Source organism: Musca autumnalis, unplaced genomic scaffold (assembly GCF_047663935.1).
Source record: "Musca autumnalis isolate F117 unplaced genomic scaffold, ASM4766393v1 scaffold_4, whole genome shotgun sequence".
In the NCBI taxonomy this organism is placed as follows: domain Eukaryota; kingdom Metazoa; phylum Arthropoda; class Insecta; order Diptera; family Muscidae; genus Musca; species Musca autumnalis.
In genome coordinates, this window is record NW_027411977.1 from 60583188 (window position 1) to 60603599 (window position 20412).

The 20412-nt window shown below is 37.0% G+C and overlaps 1 protein-coding gene across 4 annotated transcripts in view; it reads right to left on the bottom strand.

Moving 5' to 3' along the window:
* Nucleotides 1-20412, bottom strand: part of cert (ceramide transfer protein) — a 73155-nt gene that overhangs the window by 29405 nt on the left and 23338 nt on the right. The window contains exon 1 of one of the 4 annotated variants that reach the window (XM_073984110.1): nt 450-1032. The exons of the other annotated variants lie outside the window; for them this stretch is intronic. Within the exon in view, the coding sequence (XP_073840211.1) occupies nt 450-509 (60 nt within the window). The 5' untranslated portion in view covers nt 510-1032. Of the gene's footprint in view, nt 1-449; nt 1033-20412 lie in introns of those variants that run through there. 4 annotated transcript variants of the gene reach the window in all.

Consider the following 20412-nt stretch of genomic DNA (forward strand, 5'->3'; position numbering starts at 1 on the left):
TTTTTTTTTTTTTTTTTTTTTGATTTTTCTTATCTATGAACATTGTAGTTTTAGAAACCGCAAAAACTTCCCAGGTGTAAGCACCTTTCATTTAAATTTAGTTAAGGCGCACCGTGTAATGTGACAAAACTATTTGTAGACGATCTGAAATTTTCGATATATTTGTTCCCTTTAAAACCACTAAAATCTGGGGTGTTTTGAGATTTTAAGCCATACTTAGCAGTCATTGCTCCCAAAATTTATCACTTTGAAAAATTTTTGCGAAATTCCTTATTCATAGATCTACGATTTTGTATAGCCCCATAACTGGTATGGATTTTTTTAAGTTTTAGCAACAAGTTTAGATGCAACAAATTACGAATATTAAGTTTCTTTTTTGATTTTACTCGACCTTTTGTTGATATTAAATAAAGAGACGAGTGTTTTTTTAACAAATTACGAATACTTACAACCAGAACATCTTTGTTTTTAATTTTTAGTCCTTTGATCATGTGGCTTATGGAAGGCATGATTATCGAGAATTTTCTATTGTCAAATTTTATAAATTGCACAAATGTTTCGTTGTTTTTTTAAATACAAACTACAAAATGTATTTCTTAAATGAAATTACACATTCACACACAGATATAACAAAAATTATTATGAAATATTGAAATCAAACATCAAGCACAACAAAGCAATGTTGCATGAATTTTCCAAAAAACAAACTTAATTCACAACATTAATAAAAAACATAGTTTTTAGTGTAATTGTTTTAAAACATCCACAACAACGACAACAGCATAACACAAGAAAATTATTACAACAGTGCACCAAAAACGAAAAGAAATGAAGCTACAAGAGGAAAGGCGTAGAATAACGTCGAATGTTAATGTCGGTTGATTGTACTATACGTTTCTTTCAAATAGACAAACGAATGCCCTCCGCGTTGAGCGTTATTTGTTGTTGATGGTTTTAGTGTTTATGGTTAACTGAATTGCCAAATGACCAACAGGTATCAATCTGGCTAACACACAGCCATAAACCAAACTCACATGCCTCTTGCTGGCGGTGCTGCTGTTGTGGCTCTTAAAAGGGGGAAGTTTTTGTTTCAATTTGCGATGGTTTGATTAGGGAATGGAATTTAGGGTTTTTGCTCTGTTCATTATATTCACAAGAGGGGTTAGTTTGTAGGGTTAGTTAGTCGTTTGGTTCATTGCTCTGTAATCTACTGCACATAAATAGGTATGTATTTAAGAAGTCATTTCTATGAATTCATCAAATTCTTGGTGGTTATTGCCCCATATTATTTATTATTATTTTCTACATTATCAATGGACGTCAAATTAAAGTTAATTCGTTTTGAAAATGTAGTTTCAACCTTTCACATACTGCATGTCAGGAGGTATCCTCACTTGAAATTGGGGGTACTCCAAAATGTAGACCGTAGATTGGCAAATTTTAGTAACGACATTTTATGTTCGCCAAGAACCCTTTGAATGGATTAAACGATCTTGTCAAGACTATGCACCTCTTATATTTTATCCAAAATTAGATCAATTTTAAAGAATGGCACATCGTACCCTTTATCAAACAAAGGGTGCTTCTATAGACCAGGAATGACCACCAACAACAACTTTCCTATGACCGCGGGCATACAAAACTCACGTACCCTATAAACACATTCGTTAGGTCGATGCATTGTTTACGTTTCCACTCACACTAGCGCAAGTTATAATCTGCAAATGTTTTTTGTTGTTTTTGGCCATCCCTGCTATAGACCCTTTCTCAAACAAAGGATGCTTCTATAGACCCTTTCTCAAACAAAGGGTGTTTCTGTAGACCCTTTCTCAAACAAAGGGAGCTTCTATAGACCCTTTCTCAAACAAATGGTGCTTCTATAGACCCTTTCTCAAAGAATGGGTGCTTCTTAGACCCTTTCTCAAAAAGGGTGCTTCTATAGATCGTTTCTCAAACAAAGGGTGCTTCTTAGACCCTTTCTCAAAGAAAGGGTAATTCTTAGACCCTTTCTCAAAGAAAGGGTGCTTCTTAGACCCTTTCTCAAAAAGGGTGCTTCTATAGATCCTTTCTCAAACAAAGGGTGCTTCTTAGACCCTTTCTCAAAAAGGGTGCTTCTATAGAAACTTTCTCAAAAAGGGTGCTTCTATAGAAACTTTCTCAAAAAGGGTGCTTCTATAGAAACTTTCTCAAACAAACTGTGCTTCTATTGACCCCTTATCAAAGAAAGGGCGCTTCTATAGGCCGTTCTCAAACAAAGGGTGCTTCTATATACCCTTTCTCAAACAAAGGGTGCTTCTATAGGCCCTTTCTCAAACAAAGGGTGGTTCTATAGACCCTTTCTCAAAGAAATGGTGTTTATATAGATCCTTTCTCAAACAAAGGGTGCTTCTATAGAACTTTTCTCAAACAAACGGTGCTTCTATTGACCCTTTCTCAAACAAAGGGTGATTCTATAGACCCTTTCGCAAAGAAAGTGTGCTTCTATAGACCCTTTCTCAAAGAAAGGGTGCTTCTATAGGCCCTTTTTCAAAGAAAGGGTGCTTCTATAGACCCTTTCTCAAAAAAGGGTGCTTCTCAGACCCTTTCTCAAAAAAGGGTGCTTCTAAGACCCTTTCTCAAGAAAGGGCGCTTCTAAGACCCTTTCTCAAAAAAGGGTGCTTCTAAGACCCTTTCTCAAAAAGGGGTGCTTCTAAGACCCTTTCTCAAAAAAGTGTGCTTCTAAGACCCTTTCTCAAAAAAGGGTGCTTCTAAGACCCTTTCTCAAAAAAGGGTGCTTCTAAGACCCTTTCTCAAAAAAGGGTGCTTCTAAGACCCTTTCTCAAAAAAGGGTGCTTCTAAGACCCTTTCTCAAAAAAGGGTGCTTCTAAGACCCTTTCTCAAAAAAGGGTACTTCTATAGATCCTTTTTTTCTATATTTTCCTCTCAAAAATTAAAATTTTGTGTACCGGGCCCTTTCCGAAAGAAAGACTGCTTCTATAGACCCTTTCCGAAAGAAAGGCTGCTTCTATAGACTCTTTCTGATAGCAGGTTTATGAATAGAGAATCCGATTTCGTAGAATAATAAAATAGTTAAACAACCGAATATTGGTAAACACAATGCATCCTGGTGTAAACCCCTTGAGGCCATCGGCACATTGTGGTTAAAAACGTTAGGGAAACTTTAAAAATAATTCGAAAGGGGACTTTCAAGAAGTAGTTGTGTCTCCAAGAGTCGCCTATTATAGTGTAGATTACCCAGATTACCGCAAGAGTCATCTACCAACGTTGGGGGTAGTCTGTCATAGAGTAGATGGCTTTAAAGTTCGTCTAGTATTGACTATATGGTCGTCTAGTATAGAGTAGTATTATAGAGTAGATGGCCCAAAGGTTCGTCTACCGAATAGTAGATGTCTGCAAGGATCGTCTACTGTAGAGTAGATGTCCCCAAAGGTCGTCTACTGTAGAGTAGATGGTCCCAAGCGGATTGATAGATGCGGCCTAATAATCGAAGTCTGGAAAATGGGCAGGGTGGTCCGCTACGGAAGCCAGGCAAGGATGCCAGCAAAAGTGAATCATACAGGCCGATTTCGCTTTTGTCGCCCGTAGCAAAGACCGTTGAGGCCTTAGTCCTCCTCAGTGTCAGAAATAGCTATCTGCTTACCGATCATCAGCACGGCACGAAAACAGCGCTGCACGCCATCTCCACACATATTTGTCGAGGACTCAACCGGAGACCGCCGTGTGACAGAACAGTAATGGAGGCGCTTGACTTATCAAAAGCCTTTGATACTGGCAGGCACTCCACGCTGTTTGAGGACATAGAGAAGATAACCCACCGACCAAACTTTAAACGTTGGATAATCAATTAAATGTGTGGACGCCAGTCGTACGTGGAATTGAGAAACAAGAAGTCAAAACCCCGTAGAGTGAAACAGGGAGTTCCCCAAGGTGGGTTGATATCTCCGGAACTGTTCAACCTCTACCTCTCCTGTATTCCATCCCCTCCAGACGGCATTGACATCGTAACGTATGCGGATAATTGTACGATCTTGGATACCTACCCTGATGACATTTGCGAGAGACTGAACTCCTGTTTAACCGATCTTACCAGCCTTTTCTACGCGAGGAATATGCAGATATCCGCCACTAAATCTACGACCACTCTGTTCACCGCATGGACGGCGCAGTATAGAAGAGAGTTGAATGTGGTGGTCGATTGTAGCAGAATTCCGACCGCAAACTGCCCCAAATTTCTAGGGATCACATTTGACACTCTGTTCATGCTTCTCAGACCCTTTCTCAAAAAAGGGTGCTTCTAAGACCCTTTCTCAAGAAAGGGCGCTTCTAAGACCCTTTCTCAAAAAAGGGTGCTTCTAAGACCCTTTCTCAAAAAGGGGTGCTTCTAAGACCCTTTCTCAAAAAAGTGTGCTTCTAAGACCCTTTCTCAAAAAAGGGTGCTTCTAAGACCCTTTCTCAAAAAAGGGTGCTTCTAAGACCCTTTCTCAAAAAAGGGTGCTTCTAAGACCCTTTCTCAAAAAAGGGTGCTTCTAAGACCCTTTCTCAAAAAAGGGTACTTCTATAGATCCTTTTTTTCTATATTTTTCTCTCAAAAATTAAAATTTTGTGTACCGGGCCCTTTCCGAAAGAAAGACTACTTCTATAGACCCTTTCCGAAAGAAAGGCTTCTTCTATAGACTCTTTCTGATAGCAGGTTTATGAATAGAGAATCCGATTTCGTAGAATAATAAAATAGTTAAACAACCGAATATTGGTAAACACAATGCATCCTGGTGTAAACCCCTTGAGGCCATCGGCACATTGTGGTTAAAAACGTTAGGGAAACTTTAAAAATAATTCGAAAGGGGACTTTCAAGAAGTAGTTGTGTCTCCAAGAGTCGCATATTATAGTGTAGATTACCCAGATTACCGCAAGAGTCATCTACCAACGTTGGGGGTAGTCTGTCATAGAGTAGATGGCTTTAAAGTTCGTCTAGTATTGACTATATGGTCGTCTAGTATAGAGTAGTATTATAGAGTAGATGGCCCAAAGGTTCGTCTACCGAATAGTTGATGTCTGCAAGGATCGTCTACTGTAGAGTAGATGTCCCCAAAGGTCGTCTACTGTAGAGTAGATGGTCCCAAGCGGATTGATAGATGCGGCCTAATAATCGAAGTCTGGAAAATGGGCAGGGTGGTCCGCTACGGAAGCCAGGCAAGGATGCCAGCAAAAGTGAATCATACAGGCCGATTTCGCTTTTGTCGCCCGTAGCAAAGACCGTTGAGGCCTTAGTCCTCCTTAGTGTCAGAAATAGCTATCTGCTTACCGATCATCAGCACGGCACGAAAACAGCGCTGCACGCCATCTCCACACATATTTGTCGAGGACTCAACCGGAGACCGCCGTGTGACAGAACAGTAATGAAGGCGCTTGACTTATCAAAAGCCTTTGATACTGGCAGGCACTCCACGCTGTTTGAGGACATAGAGAAGATAACCCACCGACCAAACTTGAAACGTTGGATAATCAATTAAATGTGTGGACGCCAGTCGTACGTGGAATTGAGAAACAAGAAGTCAAAACCCCGTAGAGTGAAACAGGGAGTTCCCCAAGGTGGGTTGATATCTCCGGAACTGTTCAACCTCTACCTCTCCTGTATTCCATCCCCTCCAGACGGCATTGACATCGTAACGTATGCGGATAATTGTACGATCTTGGATACCTACCCTGATGACATTTGCGAGAGACTGAACTCCTGTTTAACCGATCTTACCAGCCTTTTCTACGCGAGGAATATGCAGATATCCGCCACTAAATCTACGACCACTCTGTTCACCGCATGGACGGCGCAGTATAGAAGACCGCAAACTGCCCCAAAATTCTAGGGATCACATTTGACACTCTGTTCATGTCGTCCGCGCATGCTCCAGCTATCTGCGACAAACTGAAAAGTAGAAACAACGTCCTCAATTCCCTAGTAGGGATACGCAGTGGAATGCAATAATCGGTTTTTCGATTATACGGTTTTCGTGAAAAACTTAAAACTCGATTTTCGGTTAGTCGATTATTTGAGAGTGTACTGAAAGTCGACTTTCGATTATTCGTTTACCGCCGAAAACCGATTATAATCGAATATAATCGACCATTTTCGTTGATGCGATCCATCATGTATGTATGTATACAAAAGTACCGTCCATTACGCGGTTTTAGCACACCCAATAGTCAACTATGACTAATAGTCGTCCACGATTAATAGTCGACTACGAATAATAATAGACTACGACTAATGGTCGACTGCGAATAATAGTTGACTCCGTCTTTCGAAAGTCGATTAAGAAAAATCGATTATCCGGTTTTCGCACAGTCAATAGTCGACTAGGACTTTTAGAAATTTTGCGGCTAATAATCGATTAATCGATTAACCGAAATCGATTTTACGTATCCCTATTCCCTAGCCATCAGCACTTGGGGTCTAGATAAAGAAACCTTGTTGACCACATATAACGTGATAGGTCGGTCAGTGGTAAGCTATGCGGCTCCAGATTGTTTCCCGGGATTATGTGATACGAATTGAAAAAAAGAGTCAAACCTGTCAGAATGCCGCCATGAGTAGGCAAAGATTCTTCCAGTAAAGCAACACAATGAGATGCTTTCGTTGCAGTACTTGCTTGGGTGTTACCGTGAGAGCCGTTCCAATCACCATTCAGGCATATCAGGAAGGATATTCATGCTCTAGAGGGGGAGATCCAATAATATAGGAGAGAACCCCTAGATCAACAGGCATATCAAGCAGGTTTAAATAGTATTCACACTGATGCAGCTGTTAAGGCCATAAGAAAATATAGCGTGAATAAAGTCCTCGGTGTACATCCCCCATTTATTTCAGCTGAGGATCGTCAGCTGCCATGACAAACCAGAGTAGTTTTGGCTCAACTACTCTCGGGATATTGCATTCGCCTAAATTCTTATTGGGCGTAAATCGACCGCCCCGTGCAAGACATCTGCCCAGTATACGGCATGACCTACTAATCTAACTCCAGTGGATCTGTTGTTACATCCCATCGAAGCAGCCACTTTCCTGGAATTGGTTATAGACCCAGAGCCAGATTGAAAAGAAGAACGAACATACAAACATAATAATAAACACTGTTACAACAACAAGAGGTACATTGAAAAATTAGGAGTCTACCAAAGTCCCACACATCATCCAACCATTATGCTACGTTTCACGAGTGGTTAAGTCCGAACATCATGCATATTAGGATTTTGGTTTTGCTGCCCCCAATAACGACGGTACACGTTTTTTAGGGGCAAGTAGATACTTCCTGATAAATTAACACGAAAGGTGTTCTAAGCCCCAACGGGCACCATGTGTAGTGGCTGGAACGCACAATAACTTTCGTACGGGTCAGTCGATTCGGTACAAAATTTGACCTTCGTTATATTTTGTCCAAACTTAGTATGAGTTCGAAATTGGGCCATATCGGTCCACTCTTTCATGTATCTCCCCCATAAAAGTTCAAAACATTTCGCTAAAACGGTGCACACGGCAACTCTCGAAGTCAGTAACCGATTTGGTCCATACTTTGAACATCGTAATATTTCTATCAGACATAGATCAAGTTCGAATATGGACTATATCGGTTCACTCCTTAGCGAAGAAGAATTTCGGGCATTTTTTTACATAGACGGTGTTAATTGGGTCTGTCAGTGAAATATTTAATGCTACTGCTTCCTACCCCAGAAACGACTAAAAATTCCGTGCTCGGACATAACTCCCAACATGATTTTGGGACTTATGTGCGTCAACGAACTCGGACAAAACACCCAAAACATTTAGAAGAAAAATTTGCACGCGGCGCCGATGTTTACATCTGTCCAAGGGTTGAAATCTCAAATTGTGACCAAAGACCGGTCGTCTACTTCATCTTATAATGTTTAAATAGTTTATAAGGCAAAGAAGGTTTTGTACGTCGAATAGATGAAGACTTAAATGTTATTATGAGTTATGTTCATCACATAACAACGGATATAAGCCCCAAACAGTTTTGGGGAATTATGTCACGCTGACAATTATGCCACAGCAACTAAAAATTTAAGCTGGACTAAAAGTGAGAATGTAGCATATGGCACCATGACCCAAAATCAAGACAGATTGTTCGTTAGAAGCAACAATATTAAGGTGTTATGTGTAGTAGTGTGACTTCTAGAGTTTATGTTTGGTTATCAAAGGGAATTCTTATACAGAAAAATGTTTTCTTAGCACAATGACCTAATGTTTCCCTTTTTCAAAAATATTTTATGTTTCTCAATATTTTATTCATTACTTATTGTTTATATCAAAAACATTATCTCAAAGCTAAGAAACAAAGAGCATAATTGTTTAATTTCATAGGCATTGTAATGTCTCAATTTTGCATAGCTAGCTTAAAGTCAGTGATAATAAACATGGTAGGTATGTGGTACCGTCAGTCGGCGTGTGTAGTTGCATACAAACAAACATAGATTTACAACGTTTAAATTGTAATTGTACGCCAAGTTTATTTTGGTTTCCGCCATACCACCAGTACCACTATTATTCCCATTAAAAAACCTGTTTGCCGAATTAGTAAATTGTCGGTCAAGTTCAAATGCTGACCTCTCTTGTTTTAGCGGTTTACAAGGAAACATAATACGCAAAGTTATGACGAGCATTAAAAATAGGGTTGTGGGTGGGTGGGTTGTATGGCTTTTGAGGTGTAATCCCAAAATAGTTTATATGATGGTAAATTCCACTATCTTTAATAAGTAGACATCGGATTTTAGCATGTTTTTTATTTCTTATCCGATTGGACTCAAATTTTGGATCTAGGCGTTTTGATGGTCAATTTTTCGATATTTGGGGTCATATCAAAAATATGCAAAAAATATGCAAAAAATATGCAAAATATATGCAAAAAATATGCAAAATATATGCAAAAAATATGCAAAATATGCAAAAAATATGCTAAATATGCAAGTGATTTTTTGAAGAAAATCGCCAATTATATTTGGAAAATCATCAAAAAAGCGTTCTAAATTAAGTTTTTTGCCGTTTAACATAGTTTTTGGCGGATTATTATGTTATTGAGACTCTCCAGATATTCCGCCACAGCAATAAATCTGGACTAACAAGACTTAAATCAGTTTTCACAAGGTGAGAAAATGTCAAAAACCCAGCATCCCTATTACAACATAAGTTGCTTCCTATACAAATGTAAGTTCTGTTCCTTTACGTGCAAGAATCTTCAAGTTTTACCACTTTTTACTCGAAAAGCGTTCCTTTACTTCAGACACCATACAATTCATATGGGAGCATTTTACAACTTTTACTACTTTTGTCGGTTTTACCATTTTCAAAAGTAAAGGAACAGACCAGTAGATAGACAATGGAAAAATTTCAAAACCTCAATCAAAAATGTCAAAATCAACGTGTCCAAATATGGTGATAGTTTCTAATCGGCCAAAATTGTCTAGCAGAAAAACAAAGGAGCTAGAGTTAGTCATCGCTATTTTTGTTCAGATAAAAGCGCAATTTTTTTGGTATTAAAGTACCATTTACCATTTAGAAGTATACGTTTTGAATTACCACATATTAGATTTGAATATATTTTATAGTGTTTAGTCCTTTATTCAGTATATACAGACATAAATTGACAATTTTTTTCTTTGTGGTTAAAAACTTCTTTGGAAAAATGCTCTAACTGCCGCTTTAATAGTGATGACATGGCTTTAGTTTAATGCACTAAAAATACATAATTTAAAATATCAATATTGTACGCATACAACCGCTTAATGCAGAATTGGAAAATGTTCAAATGTTCATTATTGTTATACCTATCAACGATTAATAATAAGCAAAATGAAGAACACCCAATGATTAATGCAAAATGACATCACTTAGAAAAACCACACAATAGAAACGTAGTGGTAAAATAAGTCAAAAACGTTGGAATTGTCTTTAAAATGGCAAAACCACTCACATATTTCTGCTAGGAAAGTATTTGGAATGTTGATAACATAGTCGAAAAGTCATAACCCTTTTGTATACACAATTGTTTAATTTATACCATGGTACAAATACTACCTGTGTAGCATCGACAATTGTTGGCAACATAAGATGTCAAAATTTGACATCAATTCAATGCAAATAACACATTATGTTACCATCAGCTGGCATGATAATGCTACCTGTATTATTGTACCATGATTTATACCTATCCGTGTACTCGATAATTTGTACTAATTATTACCAATGCTTCGAATTTTGACAGTTGTTTAATGGAGAAGTTGGTCCAAAAATGTTTCAGCAACATTTAGTAAAAATTATCGAGAACAAAGACAAACCTTTCATGACACATTAGTCTTGTTGTAAAGGATATAAATAAATATATTAAGAAAAATATTCGCCGCAATATTGTCATTAAAGTTGCCAAATGCACTATACACCTAAAAGGCAAAAATTTCAAGGAATATTAATTTACAAAACGATGAAATTCCACATCTGTCTCTTGGTTTACTTACATCCTGATGTAAACTTTAAAAACGTCATATTTCTAGCACTACTTTCACAATCTGATTGGCTTTTTTCTGGAACAAATACGGGCAATGCCAATAAAAATGTCCAGATTGTCGAGTAGAAAAAGCGCACTATTTTTTACACGTACTGCACTTTCATTTAAGTGTTCGGTATTAGCAATTACAATTTAAAAAAGTATTATTATATAACTTCCACGAGTAATTTAAGCATATAAAATAATTTATTTTCCTTACAATTCGTTAATCCGAACAATTTGATAATTCGGACACGGCCGAAACCTGTGGCGTAGGGATTATCGCGAATGTACTGTATATATGCGGGCAATATCAAAATCTGAATCGATTCTTACCAAAATAGGGATCGCTCTAGGGCCAAAAAACCCCCAATTTTTATGCGAATTGGTCTATAAATGTGACCTGTGCTTTGTTTTCAAAAAGACATGGCCAGATGGATAAGTGCGAATCTATGCATATCATCAAAAGGAACTGTGGGTCTATTTCGTTTCATTTTGCATGTTGCAAACTCATTCACTAAGACATAATACGGTTAGGCTATTAAATATAGTTAACAGTGCAATCATGAATAAAAATTCCGTGCAGAATTTGTTTCCTTTCCCCAATTTCACAATTTTTATTTCCATATTTATGCCCCAAGAGGAAATATTTTTGTCGATTCGACTAGAATACGCCTTAATGAAGCGAAAATATTTATTTTAAAAGAATTTCACTTTTTAAAATTATTTTCCGTGTGGAAAATTCAGAGGAAAATATTCATGATGGCACCGTATATATTTTTTATATCTTATATATATAAAAATGGTGTAAAAAATGTATAGTAATTCATAAAATGAGAACGGCTAGGCCGATTTCTGTAAAATTTTTTGTCAGTTATTCGTATTTTCGAGGAGAAGGTCTTTACGGAAGAAAATTTTGGAAAATCTCTCTGGAAAAGTCGGAAAATTGGAAAAATCGAAAATTGAGTTTTTGTATGAAATTTTATTCCTTAATAGCGAGACGAAGTTCGCCGGGTTCGCTAGTGTTATATGTTTTTAGTAAAATATGAAAGATTTTAATTAATATTCAAAAATTTCTTAGACTTAATTTCTAGCTCATTTGTTATTCAATTTTGTTATTCAATTTTGTTAGACAATTTTGACCGAGCAGAAACTATCAACATATTTGGATACGTACATTTTGACATTGCTGATTGAGTTTTTGAACAAATTTGTATTAGAAAGCAACTTATGTTGTAATAAGAAGGCTGGGTTATAGGAAATTTTCTAAGTCTTTTAGTCCAGATTTATTGCTGTGGCGGAATAATAATTAATAACATGATAATCTGCTAAGAAATCGACGTTTTACGGCAATAAACTTAATTTAAAACACTTTCTGATGACTTTCCAAATTAAATTTGATGATTTTTGTCAAAAAAACTACTTGCATATTTTGCATATTTTTTGCATATTTTGCATATTTTTTGCATATTTTGCATATTTTTTGCATATTTTGCATATTTTTTGCATATTTTGTGCATATGCAAAATATGCAAATATGCAAAAAAATAAAAAATATGAGCCTGTCATTGCATTCAGTTTTCTTCAAAACGAATTTTGGTCCAATCAGAATTTTCGTATCTTTATTAATAAAAAATATGCAAATATGCAAAATCCGATGTCTATTAATAAGGTGATAGAAGGGAATTAACAAAAAAGTTTATTTATGTTTTAGAATGTAAACTAATCTTAGTAATTGTGCACCAAAATAAAAACTTTTTTCAACCGTTAAAAGGTTGAAGCTTATAGATTGCGCGCATAAATGAGTATTTGTGAAGGACCTTGCATCAAAAAGTTATTTATTGAAAGAGTAGAAATTCAGGTTAAGTGTTGGAGGGCCATTAGAAAGTTTTCCAACCCATTTTTGGATTTTTAAATATAATTTAGTAATTTAATTACTGGATTAAAACCTACAAGTCCATTTTGGAAGTTGATCTAATTTTAGGAGTCATTCCTTTCGATACCAACCAGCCATTTTAGTTGGTCACCGTTGGATTTATTTGCGCTTTTAAGTCGTTACCCCCGAATCTTCGATGAAAATTTCAAAACAATCGAGCAGTCCAAAACTGTGCTTAAGGGAAAATGTTGAACTTTTGTTGGGAGATACCGAAAGAAATTGTCCGATATACTCCATATTCTAACTTGAATACACTTTGGGAGAAATATATTATGATGTGCAAAAGTTAGAGCAACTTCACTCCTTTCGGTAGTTATCGTGCCCACCAGCTATTTTAGTTGGTCACCATAGAATTGTTTAGAGCTTTTGGAGCATTATGTTGGAAGCATTGACTTATCCACGAATAACATGATGTCGCTGTTAACCCTTTCGGTGGTTTTTTTTTGTTTTTCATTTGCCAAATACATTTTTCCAATTTTATATATACTTAAGCCCACTATATGAATTCTCAAAACTAATTTTCTAACATTTTGTTTGGACTCTATGCCAAAAAAAAGAAAAAAAAAAAACAAAACTATAGAAGACCAGAAGGCCTTATAGATAAGGAAGAGGTATTCTTATAGAAGAGCAGGACGTCTTCTCATTTAAGAGTAGAAGGTCATCTCATAGAAGAGCAGAACGTGTTCTCATAGAAGGGCAGGATGTCTTCTAATAGAGGGGCAGAAGGTCCTCTCATAGAAGGGCAGGTTGTCTTCTCATAGAGGGGCAGGATGTCTTCTAATAGAAGAGCAGGGCGTCTTCTCATAGGTCAGAATGTCTTCTCAGAGAAGAGCAGGACGTCTTTTCATAGGTCATAATGTCTTCTCAGATAAGAGCAGGACGTCTTCTAATGGGAGGGCATTAGGTCTTCTTATAGAAAAGCAGGAGTTCTTTATATACTAGAACAGGTCGTCTTCTCATAGACGAGCAGAAGGTCCTCTCATAGAAGGGCAGGTTGTCTTCTCATAGAGGGGCAGGATGTCTTCTAATAGAAGAGCAAGACGTCTTCTCATTGAAGAGCAGGACGTTCGCATATAGAAGCGCAGGAGGTCTTCTAATAGAAGAACTTATTTTAGAAAATCTGCAGGAATGGTTATACAAGAAGACCTGAGACCTTCTTATAGCAGACCTGGAGAGCAGGGGATTTTCTTAGAGAAGAGCAAGACGTCTTCTCATAGAAGGTCAGTATGTCTTCCCATAGAAGAGCAGGAGGACGTCTCATAGAGAAACAGGACGTCTTCTCATAGAAGAGCAGGGGATCTTTTTATAGAAAAGCAGGAGATCTTCTCATAAAAGAATATCTGGAGATCTTCTTTTATAACATTGAAATCTTCTAACAGAAGACCTAGAGTCATCTAATAAAAGATCTGAGGCCTTCTTATAGAAAAACTGGAGGACTTCTTATAGGAGTCCTAAATGTCTTCTTATAGCAGACCTAAAGGACTTCTTATAGAACACCTGAATTTCTTCTTGTAGAAGATCTGGAGGTCATCTTGTAGAAGACCTGGAGGCCAACTTATAGAAGATCTGGAGAACTTATTTTAGAAAATCTGCAGGAATTGTTATACAAGATTTGGAGGTCTTTTTATAGAAGACCTGGAGGTATTCTTATAGAAGACCTGGAGGTCTTCTTATAGAAGACCTGGAGGTATTCTTATAGAAGACCTGGAGGTCTTCTTATAGAAGTCCTGGAGGTCTTCTTATAGAAGACTTGGAGGTCTTCTTATAGAAGTCCTGGAGGTCTTCTTATAGAAGACCTGGAGGTCTTCTTATAGAAGTCCTGGAGGTCTACTTATAGAAGTCCAGGAGTTCAACTTATAGAACACCTGTAGGTCTTTTTATAGAAGTACTGGAGGTATTCTTATAGAAGACCTGGAGGTCTTCTTATAGAAAACCTGGAGGTTTTCTTACAGAAGACCTGTAGGTCTTTTTATAGAAGTACTGGAGGTCTCCTTATAGAAGTCCTGGAGGTCTTCTTAGAGAAGTCCTGGAGGTCTTCTTATAGAAAACCTGGAGGTCTTCTTATAGAAGACCTGTAGGTCTTTTTATAGAAGTACTGGAGGTCTTCTTATAGAAGTCCTGGAGTTCTTCTTATAGAAGTCCTGGAGGTCTTCTTATAGAAGTCCTGGAGGTCTACTTATAGAATACCTGGAGGTCTTCTTATAGAAGACCTGTAGGTCTTTTTATAGAAGTACTGGAGGTCTTCTTATAGAAGTCCTGGAGGTCTTCTTATAGAAGTCCTGGAGGTCTTCTTATAGAAGTCCTGGAGGTCTTCTTATAGAAGTCCTGGAGGTCTTCTTATAGAAGTCCTGGAGGTCTTCTTATAGAAGACCTGGAGGTATTCTTATAGAAGTCCTGGAGATATTCTTATAGAAGTCCTGGAGATATTCTTATAGAAGACCTGGAGGTCTTCTTATAGTAGACCTGGAGGTCTTCTTATAGTAGACCTGGAGGTCTTCTTATAGTAGACCTGGAGGTATTCTTATAGAAGACCTAGAGGTCTTCTTATAGAAGACCTAGAGGTCTTCTTATAGAAGACCTAGAGGTCTTCTTATAGAAGACCTGGAGGCCTTCTTATAGATGACCTGGATGTCTGCTTATAGATAACCTGGATGTCTTCTTATAGATGACCTGGAGGTCTTCTTATAGATATGGGAGTCAAACTACATTTAAGAGAAAGTGTTGATATTTTGTGACGTGTGTATGTACCCTCTAGTGTTGTCCGAACTTGATGTGTGCTTGAAAGAATTTTTACTAACATCCGAGACATCATCACTGCTGCAGTCGCTATTCCGATATTCCCAACATTAGATATTTTCGATATTTCATTTCAAAAAACGATAGCTATCAATATTACCGTTAATTTGTCATCGCCATTATTTTGGAAATGAAAATGGCGGAAATGTCTATGGTCCCGGTCCACACTAGAACGATTTCAGTGAAAGAATTTCACGAAATTAGGCGTTCTGAGATCGAGTTCCCCACTACAGCAATTTCATAAAATTGCTTTAGTATGGAAATCGAGCTAAGAACGATTTTGAACGGGTAGAGATATTTTCATAATTCTTTTTTTCTTCGACAGATAACAATTTCAACTTTCCGTTAAAGTTAAAAATTATTTATCATATGTTCATCAAAATACGAGTGTTTTTGAGTTTTACATATGTTCTAACTATTTAAAAAGGTTCAAACCCCAATAAACAAACCATAAAATAAATTGAAAAAAATACTCCTTGGGTTTTCATAAAACTCTTATAAAAACTCATATATTAAATAAAAAATGTCCATTTATGTGAAAAATCTATAATTTATATGGTAAACGGTACGGAAAGACACATATATAATGTAATTTCAATAAAAAAGTGTTAAACGGAAGGATCCGGACGGGTTAAAAGAGGACATCCACTTCGTGTAAACACTACGGTAATTTATTAAACCGACTCTTAAACGCAACAATCCTAACTACCTAACAAAAAATACAATGAACACCATATTTGTTATAGTTTCTGAGAAATAGCTTTCTCCAGAAATTTGTAAAAATGACGTATTTTTCAAAATTGGGAAACATTTTTCGTCTTTAGGAGCACGCCACGCCCACACCATCCAATATTTTGATATAATTTTTTGCATTCCCTAGTTTCAATATGTTTACTATCGAATCCCATATTGAAATTAACAATCGGTAACAACAAAAAATGGCGTGTTCGGCCAATTTCTGAACCACTGTGCGCCTCCTGAAAACTGGAAGGGTGTGCGTCCTCATGTCTTCAGTGGACCATCTACATGAGGAGACAAAGATTCTTCCAGAACAGCTATTCCGTGAGAGCTATCCTAATCAACATATGGTGGATAGGACCAAACCCCTACCCAGGCATGTCAGAAGGGAGGGATCTTCATGATCTAGAAACAGAGGTCCAACGTTACAAGAGATCGACACACAAGAGATTTACACGGATGTAGTCGCAGATGTCATAAACAACTATCGTGTGAATGCTGTCCTTGGAGAATAACTTCCATCTATCACAGCTGAGGAGCATGCCAAGCCTACTTAACTAACTCCACATTCCTAGAACTGGAGACCCAGAGCCAAATTAGGCAGGAAAACGAGTATACAAACATATCAAATACTGTTTCAATAAAAACAACAATCAATTGTATGTATTTTCCTGTCCTGAACTTGTCATTTGAAAGGCACATTGGAATTAGTTTATCAGTAGTAACTAACTAGTTTCTGAGAGACCATGTCACACATAAGGACACATTGATACCAGAGTTTAACTATCATCAGATTATTAGTATATTTGCAGCTTTTAGTAGATGAATAACCTAGATGCCTAATAGTACGTTTATATTTACGAAATCCACTGGATTTCAAAAGTTTCGTCTATATGACAAGGATTTATTTTTCATTCGTAATGGAATCGATTGTTGACAACATGTTGGCACGTCACCATTATAGAACACAACAGTAGAGAAATGTCCACACTTGACACCAGGCTTCCTATAGGGTACTTTTATCTTTCATTGGTGAAAACATTAACTAACCATTCTTTTACAAACGATATACAAACCCATGAAGATGTACACATGAATACACTTTATTGCCCCCAGATGAAATAGAGAAACTTATTCCAATGAACCATGGTAATAAGCTAGACAAATAAAAGTAATTTTGCATTATGCATAGATATGCAAACAGAGGTCAGTGTGCTATAAGTAAATAACGATTACAACAACTCATCAACTCCCATGTTTGTAGAGTAATCCAATTAGATAGTTACAGAATAAGTGGGGAATAGATAAAAGCAAAAAAAAAAAAAAAAAAAAAAAAACAAAAAACAAATATTGTGTGGTTAAATTTAAATAGAAAATACGGAAAACAAATATTGCATGATTGACCGATTTTTGTTTTGTTTTTGCGAATATTATTTTACAAGATACACCGGTAAAGATAAATGTGCATACATGTGCGCGGAACTAAAATAATAAAACATATCAATAATTATATTAAAATAATATACATTTGACTGAAATAATTACGAAATATATTTTTACACAAAACTAAAACAATATTTTAGAAACGTTTAATTAGAATTAGGTTGATAAAATGTCGCATGCGAGCTTTAGTGCTATAATATGTAAATTTATTTTTAAGTTAGATAACATTTCTAAGCCATTTTAATGGATAGTTTTTTTCTTAGCTCTACGTGTGAAATCGTCAGATATTCAATATCACTTCCAATTTGCTATCATTTTAATTTCGCTGCAATTTGTCCTTGAATTCTAAATCCATTCCGATAGGTCCAAGCAATACCAAATAACAGTTTTTATACCCTCAGCATTTAAGCTACACTTTCATACAGGCTGCCACAATTACGACGGTAAAAGTTTTTTTCAGGGGCAAGTCCATAATTCCTGAGAAAATGGCCGGAAAGCTCTAAAACCCACTACGGAACCATGTGTAGTGGATGGAGCGCACGAACGGATAAACCAATTCGGCCCAAAATTTGGCACTCATAATATTTTGCCCAAACTTAAATCTACGTTCTACGATGGGCCATATCGGTCCATTCCTTTGCTTACCTATCCCACAAAAGTTCAAAACATTTCGCTAAAATGGTGCTTACGATAACTTTCGAAGGTAGTAACCGATTTGGTCCATACTTTTCACATCGTAATATTTCTAGGAGACATAGGTCAGGTTTGAATATGGACTATATATGTCAACTCGTTCGGGTACCTCCCACACAAAATTTCTAAGAAATGCTGTTAAGGACCTCCTCTCGAATCATTTTGATTGTTCTTGCAACAGGTTGTACTCAAGTCCCCTATTATGGTGGTACAAGGTTTTTGAGGGGCAAGTTCATACTTCTTGAGAAAATGACCTGAAAGCTGTAAAAAACTCCTACGGCCAGCTTGTGTAGTGGCTGGTACGCGCGACAACACTCGAACCGAATACTACGTTGGTCCACACTTTTCATATCGTAATACCAGAGTAAGGCAATGGATCTCCCGTGAACGTAAATTCACACTCGCTCACCAGTTAGAGTCTAACACGAGCGAGAGTAAATTTACGCTCACGGGAGATCCATTGCCTTACATTAATTTATAGATACAATTATCTGCAAAAATGTTTCATGCCACCAACGAAGATTAAATACTAAATGTTATTCATTTCGGTTAGATAATGCGGCTAAATGCTTAAAAATACCGAAAATCGGGAAGTATTTTGACCTGCAACGACAAATTTCTTGGGCAAATTTTTGTAGCCTCAACGAAGACAAAATAACAAATTGCAGCCATAATGTTGGGATAATGAGGCTAAAATCTTAAAAATACCGAGATAACGTTCTATGGGGGGCCAAACATCCCAGGAGTAAAAAAAATTCTACACCAAATTACAAAGCTTTATCTCAAATATTGCGATTTCAGCAGAAAGACGAGCATCTATATGTCGATTAAAAATTTTTTGAGGATCAAGAATATACATAACTCTGCTGATTCATCTTAATTACAATCTAAAATTGTGAATCTAAAATGTGAAAGTTGAAAGGACAGCATTCACACAATAGGCACCTAAAGCCACAAAGACTGCATCAGTGTGAATATCTCTCAAACCTGTCTGATAAGCTTGTTGATCTTGAGGCTCCCTTTTGTATCTCTGGACCTCCCTCTCCATGACTTGCCTGGGTGGCGGGTGCCTATTCATTAGGTGGTAGTTTGGATGTTTTTGCCTGTAAAATCCATACAAATTTTGCTTCGACAACATCATATGGTCCACTGAAGACATGAGGAGACCCGTAGTTGCTGTTCTCAGGGCTGCATTGTGGCAGGTTTGCAAATTTTTAGATTGCGTATCACTTACCTTGGAAAACCACACTGGCACCGCATAGCTTAACACAGATTGACCTATTGCGAGGACATGCGCGGACGACTTATACATGCTAACTAATGTGGAATGGTGCATTTTCACGAAAATTCTCTAAAAACCGCATTTATGGTCCAATCGATGAACATTTTTTAACAGTTCATTGTTGTGCCTAAGAATTTTGAAAATCATATCGGATTTTGGTATTGCTCTGATAGGCCGATTTTAGGTGTTTTGGGCCTATTTAGCTATACCAAAATCTGATCTGATTTTCACAATTTATTGTAGGATTTCTAAACGTCTATTCTCTTTTCCGGCTACACAAAAGGTGTCGCCATGTTCTTTAATATCTCAACTTATCTTTTCCCCAACTTGTTTTTGGTATAACTTATATTTTCATTTATCTACATTAGGCCGGGGCGATTTGTATGGAAGGAAAAATGTGATAGTGGGCGCCTGGAGTTTCTGATTCTTGGGATTGTACTGAGCAAAAAAGTCCACTATACCATATGTCTACGGTGAAAATCGAGCCCCCGAATTTTGACTTGAAATTTTTTTCAAGGATATTTTGGCCAAACCATATCTCAGAAACTTGACCTATCCTGAAAATTTCCTTTTGCGTTCTTAGTACACTCACCAAGGGCTTTCATCTCCAAAAGGAAATTTCCACCCACTGACTTTGAGTCACATTTTGTAGCACAGTGTAATTTATCAATATTTTCCGAAAAATGTGCACATTCTCGGGGCCATAACTGCCGGAAGGTGCGTTCCAATGCTTTTGCTGTGTACTAGAGAGTTCTTAATTATTGTCTTGGCTACAATTTTTGTCTTTGTGTTGAATCGAAAATATCAGTGGTTTGGCTGTTACATATATGCCAAAATATCCAAAAAACCTAGAAAAAATTTTTAAGTCAAAATCCGGGGGCTCGATTTTCACCGTAGACATATGGTCTAGTGGACTTTTTTGCTCTGTACAATCCCAATAATCAGAAAATCCAGGCGCCCGTGGTGGTGTTCAAAT